The sequence below is a fragment of the Entamoeba invadens genome (genome assembly GCF_000330505.1).
Source record: "Entamoeba invadens IP1 unplaced genomic scaffold scaff_1105074725813, whole genome shotgun sequence".
In the NCBI taxonomy this organism is placed as follows: Eukaryota; Evosea; order Mastigamoebida; family Endamoebidae; genus Entamoeba; species Entamoeba invadens.
In genome coordinates, this window is record NW_004443578.1 from 26,083 (window position 1) to 33,074 (window position 6,992).

At 27.9% G+C, this 6,992-nt stretch overlaps 4 protein-coding genes across 4 annotated transcripts; 1 reads left to right on the forward strand and 3 right to left on the reverse strand.

Moving 5' to 3' along the window:
* Window positions 1–112: 112 nt before the first annotated feature.
* Window positions 113–808, reverse strand: EIN_523290 (hypothetical protein; the record flags this gene model as incomplete). Its single annotated transcript, XM_004259174.1, has 1 exon — window positions 113–808. The coding sequence occupies one exon, from the start codon at window positions 806–808 to the stop codon at window positions 113–115; it is 696 nt and encodes a 231-aa protein (XP_004259222.1).
* An 87-nt stretch (window positions 809–895) lies between these two features.
* Window positions 896–2,452, reverse strand: EIN_523300 (hypothetical protein; the record flags this gene model as incomplete). The annotated part of the gene is made up of 1 exon (XM_004259175.1): window positions 896–2,452. The coding sequence occupies one exon, from the start codon at window positions 2,450–2,452 to the stop codon at window positions 896–898; it is 1,557 nt and encodes a 518-aa protein (XP_004259223.1).
* Window positions 2,453–2,536: 84 nt separating this feature from the next.
* EIN_523310 (hypothetical protein) lies at window positions 2,537–3,078 on the reverse strand (the record flags this gene model as incomplete). The annotated part of the gene is made up of 2 exons (XM_004259176.1): window positions 2,537–2,563; window positions 2,587–3,078. The coding sequence occupies 2 exons, from the start codon at window positions 3,076–3,078 to the stop codon at window positions 2,537–2,539; spliced, it is 519 nt and encodes a 172-aa protein (XP_004259224.1).
* A 3,132-nt stretch (window positions 3,079–6,210) lies between these two features.
* EIN_523320 (hypothetical protein) lies at window positions 6,211–6,966 on the forward strand (the record flags this gene model as incomplete). Its single annotated transcript, XM_004259177.1, has 1 exon — window positions 6,211–6,966. One exon carries the CDS (start codon window positions 6,211–6,213, stop codon window positions 6,964–6,966), a length of 756 nt encoding a protein of 251 aa, XP_004259225.1.
* Between the last annotated feature and the right edge of the window lie 26 nt (window positions 6,967–6,992).

Here is a 6,992-nt window from a genome sequence, read left to right on the forward strand (position 1 = left end):
TTTGTGATGTAATTAGGTATCTCAATTTCAGTTATTGTCGTGTTGTTAAAAAACGCCCCTTCATCAATGGAATGAACTTTTTGATCTTTTAAAATATCAATTCCAAAAAATTTCAAATCATTGAATTTTCTTTGACGTTGTTACATATTATTTGATTCTGTTCTAGTTGTTTATAAAAAGTATAACTAACTTCTCCATAATAATAGACTATTTTTTCTTCATTAAATAATATTGAACTCAGTGATGTGCACCCTTCAAATACATCACTTCCAAATGAAATTAAATTGTTTTTAAAATTAACACATTTGAGATTTGAGCAATTCTTAAAACACCCATCTTCCATTTTTTCAAGTGATTGCGGAAATGTGAGGCTTTCAAGTGTAAAACAATTTTTGAATGTAAATTTGCCTATTATTTTAAATGTCTCTGGTAAAACAATTTCTTTCAAGTTGTAACACTTCATAAACGTGCAATGAGGAATACATTCAACATCTCCAAAATTGTCAAATTTGACAAGAGAATTACAACACCAAAAGATTCCTCTTTTTAAATGTTCTATTTTTGGAACCATTTTTAAGTTGTAACAATTCATGAAACATTGTGAATCAAAAACAACTTCTTTTGACTCACAAAATACACTTTCGAGTGAATAACAATAAGCAAAACAATGTTTTCCAACTCTTTTCAAACTTTGAGGGAGTGTCACACTTTTCAATGAAAAACAGTTATAAAACACTTTTTCATTGATTATCTCTAAAGTATTTGAAAATGTGACTTTTTGAAGATAATAAGTGTTGTAGAAAGACATATTTTTAATTTCTTTTGTAACCAACGACGTGTCTACTACTTTCAAGTTATATATATTTATATTACATTTTTTGACTATTTCTATATGTTATGGTATCACTAATTTTTCAATGAAAGTATCATTCAAGTGTGATTGTGGTTTCCAGTCACCGAAATTTTTGATTAACGTATTTTTGTCTTCGTAGTTAATACTTTTGATTACAGAAGTATCAACTTTATCACAAAATTCTTCCATATCTTTATAAGTTAAGTTGACATTATGGAATGTGAAGCCAAAAGCTTTCATTTGAAGATAAAACTCGTAACTCACAACAAGTGTGTTAAAGAAAAAAGTTTTAAAAGTGTTGATTTTTTCGATGTAATTTTCCGAGTTGTTTAAAGTGTTGTTACACGCGGAAAATGTTATTTTCGTCAGTTTGTGACACTTATCAAAAATTGAGTCTCCGAATATTTTGATTGTTGTTGGAAGTACAATTTCACGCAAATATTTATTATTCTTGAAATAAAAACTACTTATTTTTGTGACACTCGATGGTACTTCTATTTTTGTACTACCAAGATAATACTCGACGTTATAATTCAGTTTTGTAGTATTCAGTGTAACATTATGTGTAATATTTAAACTTTCAGTTTCTTCTTTGATATCAAAATGACGACCATTTTCAAATACAACATACTTTAAATTGGTGCACCCACGAACAAAATTGTTTCCAATTTTTGTGACACTTTTTGGGATGTATAGCGACGTCAAATTTTTTGAATTTAAAAACGCGTTCTTACCAATTTCACGTACACTTTGTGGCACAACAAATTCTCTTAAAACTGAGTTTGAAAAGCAGTACTTTGGTATGACTGTGATAGTGTCTGGCAGTTGGACATATTTCGCGTTATTAATATAAAATTCTGATTCCGTCATCAAAAGTACATTTTCGGTGATGACAAATTTCTCAATGAAATTTCCAAAGTCATGAAGTCCAAAATTTGCATCAACAACAGTAGACGGAATATAAACTCTTAAATATTCGCTTGTGTATTTAGCATTTGTGTTAAAAGTATCCAAATCAGCAAGATGCATAGAATCGGAATTAATAGTAACGTTATCTGTTATTTTACTATAATTGTCATATTTAAACACTCTGTTATTGATTTCTTTGTTATTCATTCTATTCAAAACTTCGATTTTAAGTCTTTTGAATATTTCCTGTTCACTTTCAGTTGCGTTATACAAATGTTTCATAAAATCATTTGGAACATTCAAGTGAGTGAGAGAAACACACCTTTCGAAGCACCCACCCATTCCAAAAACAACAGTTTTTCTGAAAACAAGTTCTTTCAGTTGTACACAATTCTCAAATGCAAAACTCCCAACACATCGGACTTTTTGTGGAACTTCAAAGTTTTCAAGTTTTTGACAATTAAAAAATGCGCGTTTACATATGATTTCCAAATTAGAAGATAATGTGATTTTTTTGAGTGAAATGCAATTAGAAAATGCAGACTTTGCGATGATTTCGACTGTGTTGTCCATCACAACTTCTTGCATATTTTGACAATAAGAACACGTCTTACACGGTATACACTTTTTGCCACAAAATGTGATCTTTGTGAGTGTGTTATGGACAAAAACTGATTCATCTATACACATATTTTTTTTTCAATTGTAAAATCATTAAAAGGACAATCACTAAAAGCCTTACTACTTATTGAAGTAATATTTGTATTAGAAATATTAATAATAGACAACGATGTACACCCACTAAAACATGACTCCGGAATTACTTCAAGTAGTTTGGGCAATTCTATTGCTTTCAAAACGCTGCAATTGTTAAACGCATAACTGCCAAGGCGTGTTAATTTTGACGGAAGTTTAATTGATGAGAGGTAATAGCAGTCACTAAATGCGAAATTTGAAATTTCAATAACAGAAGGTAGAAATGCTAGAGATGTTATTTTTAGATGTGCAAAAGATTGTTCGCCTATATTTCTTACAAAGTCTGGGATGTTTCCATTCAAATAAATTTGGTCTTCTTGTGTATAAACCGAGAGGGGACACACGTTGAAATTATTTAATTCCAAAAGGCACTCTTTAACACATTTTGGAAAATTGAAGAAAAATTTTTCGGTGTTCAGTTTGATGTCAAAAGGTGAGAAAAATTGTTGTGTTTGTATGAACTTGAAGAGATTTTTTGTTTTTGAAGTAATTTGAATTGGATTCATTCGAATGCGGTCAAGTACATGTTGATACTTCTTACACACTAAAATGATGTTCATGAAATCGTCATACTCCTTAAGGTATGTTACCACTATTTGAATGGAATACACATCAACTTGTTTCGACACAATTGCTTTAAAAATTAGTTTTATTATTTTTTATTAATAAATTCTAGTTTTTGTTTATTTTTTGAGTTTTCATTACCAAATATTATTTGTTCCAAAAGATTTTTTTTAAATAACATGAACTTCCCTTTTTTATTTTTTAATAATTAAATAAATATAAATCATGTTTTTATAGTTTATAATATATTATTTATAATTAATTGATTAATTGTAATAAGTTGTAGTTATTTCATTTACAGTCAAAGGCGTCTATTTGTAGTAAATCCAGCAGAAAAAAGTATCTTTTTGTCGTAAATGAGTGAATTTTGTAGAAAAATCTTTTAAATATTGAAATTTATATTTTTTGAAAAATTTAGTTTTTAATTCAACAAAAGTTACAGATTCGAGAACAAAATATTTAATTGTCGTACACCAAAATGATTAACCAGTTGTGCGACAAATAATCAAGTTCGACAATTATAATTTAGACAAATAAACGCCTTGACTGGATATTTGGATCAGGGTCGGCCAAACGATCATGTAATTGGAAAAAAACTTAAAAAACAATAAAATGGTAAATAACATTATCATTTTTGAAAAACAAAAAGAAAATGACAAAACACGATTATTTATACCAAAAGATAAAATGAAAAAATATAAAACGATAATTTATAGTAAACACAAAATTGTTTTCAAATTACTTAAAAATACAACAATAAATATATATATTTGTGTTGATATTAGTGTACATTAAACCTTTCAATTGTAAATTATACATGTAAATAAAACTTATTTAAAGTTGCTTTGATATTTGTTTTTAATTTGGGTGATAATTATTATTTTGACTGATTATTATTATAATTTGAATAATCGTTTTTATCAAGAAACCCAAACTAAAGATAAGTTTTACTGTTTTGAAAGTAATGTGGTTTACTCCATTCGAAAAATAATACATTGTCTGTTTTGTATTATTGAAAAGATTATAAAATTACTTCTATTTGATTGTTTAATTAATACTTTTATTTAAAAAGAAGATGAATATACTTTTCAAAACCTTTGTTAAAATGACAAATATAAAAATATATACATAATCAATTAATAATAATATGTATGTTAAAAAAGTAAATTAATTGTTCAAATAATAGTTTTATGTTAAAATCACTAAAAATATTTCTAATATTTTTTATTGGTTGTTAGTATCTTCTGTATATACAACAATTATAAGGAGGAATATTGTTATTCAATTTTAAAAACTTTACATTTTACCATTTCATATGCTTTTTTACTGTTCAATTTTTGTTCTTTAAAACTAAAATTTAACACATTGTAATGATGATTTAAATAATATAAAAATTTTGTTTGAATCGTTAACTATAGTTTTAACATTTTTTAAAAACGTTTTAACAATAAAAAACTTTTTGAATTTTTTGTTGACAATATGCTAAAACTTAAAATGAACTGACACGTATTAGAGATTGCCACGAAGTTGTTTAAAAACTGGATCTTGGCCGACCCTGTTTGGATCCGACTTTTCCATTTTATTGACTTGTTTTGAAAGGAGCAAGCAAAAAAGTAATTTTATGTTTATCCCAACTTCAACAATAAAATTACTTTTTTATTATAATTTATAACTATTTACAAATTGTTTTTACTAAAGTCGTAGTTTCAAAGTGTATTGTTTTTTAATAATAATTACAAAATAATCACATTAAAATCAAAATTCACTAATAATTATAAATTTAACTGTTTTTTTATTCTTTTTTCATTTTTTTATAAACATTTATTTTTTTTGTGAAAATTTTGATTTTATCCGTTTTTTAAATAAAGTCATTCCGAATAAGTGTGCAACTTTATTTTTTCTTTGTTTTTTACTCACAACAAAGGGAAACTCTTTTTTTCAACAATAACAAAAACAATAACAAAAAGTAGAATTAGGTTATAAATCAACATAAAATATAACTCGATATTTAAATGATAAGTTCAAATGCTTGTTTAATTAAAAAACATTAAAAATTTAGAATTCCAATTGTCATACAGAACGAATAAAACGGCGTTGTATATCGATTGTGGATGGAGCAAATGTTAAACATCTCTTTATAAAAGAAAATAATGAGACAAGCCAATTCGTGTGATTCAAAGACTCTTTTGCTGCAAAATTACTATAAACACGAGACTGTTGAATGATGTAACCCAAAAAACTAATTGAGAAAAATTGTGCAACTTTAGTTATAATTTAGTTATAGTATATTAATTAGAGTAATAGTTTTAAAGAAATTTGGTTGTGTTTTCTTGTTTTGTTTCTAAAAAACATATAATTTTTTTACTATAATTATACTATAAACAAAGTTGCACTGACACGTCAAAGTTACACGGTTTAAAGAAAGACTTTAATAAATATTATTAATTATTAATTTAACTTGTTTTTACTTTTGTTGACATTTACAACTTTTATATGTCTGTTTTACACTTTTAATCTTTATTGACATTCACAATAAAACAAATGCAACTTATATCATCACCAACATAAACATTCGTTTTAAAGTTAGGGCTTTATAGTAACACATATATTAATATTCTTTTTATTATTCCCATTCTAGTCAACAACTAGCTTGTGCTTCACTGAAATTTAAAATTGAGGATATAAATAAAATTCATTATTATCTTTACCAGTCATTCATACAGCTCTCTTTTTTTTCTTCTTCACAACAATGAATCGCTCACTCTCCAATTTCATTTAAAACTTTTCTACTTGGTTTCTGCTTAGTACATTTTGGTTCTTTGTTTTCAATCAGTGTTTGTATTTCTTTTTATTATATTATTAATTGATTTGATACAATTTATAATATTGACTGATTATTAAAAATTTCAATATCATTCTTAAAAGATAAGAATGAAATAAAAAATGTGAAAAAAACTGAAACGAATTTTTTGATAATTTATTGTGCACCGAACTCTTCCAATTTTTACAAAAAAAAGAGTTCGAAGTCTCAAGCAATTTTAATAAATAAAATCTTTTCAAAAATTTATTTCTAAGTTTAGAATTCCCATAAGAAAAAATTTCTTTCAAAAAGGGAACTCCAATTCACAATGAAATACTTTTATTTGCCCTTCTTTCTCTTCTTTTCAGCAATCATCACGTTCTTCTTTCTGTTTCGCACTTCGAACAACACACTGAAATACACTTCCAACATTGAGGCTCCCGTGCAACCGCGGACTTATTTCAAGAACTCGTTAATCGATTTTTCTCTTTTAAATTACAAAGGGGAGTGTGGGAAGGTCTTTAAATATCCACCAAACAACAACCACGACGTAGTTATCACTTCATTTGAATTATCTGCTGGCAAATGCTTTCCTGGACAGATGTGGACGACCTTTGAGAGTGTCCGTTCAGCGTCCCCCAATGCTCGGTTTGTGTTCCTACTCTTCAACGACCCGACACACTGTCGCGGGTATAAGAAGCGACTGGACGATTTAAGGGTTGAACCCGTTTATGTTAAACCTACAAGCCGGGGGCATGCCGTTGTTTTGCGATACGTCGAGTACTACAAATACTTAGCAGAACACGTCTCAGAGTTTGATCGAGTAGTACTGATGGACGCGCACGACGTCCTCTTTTTCGATGACTTCTTCGCGACGTTCTCAAAAGACGAAGCTCAGTGGCTGACGGAATGTTATGGAACAAACAAGAAGAGGTGTTTAACAGCTAAGAACTACAAGTTACATGGAAAGTGGTTACAAAGATATTTCTCTGAGGAGATGAGGAAACGATTTGAAGACAACGACTTGACAACTATTAATGGAGGATTCGGGTTTGGGGGGGCTAAGATATGGTCGAACGTGTAAAGTGTATGTCGATAATATGGACGAGA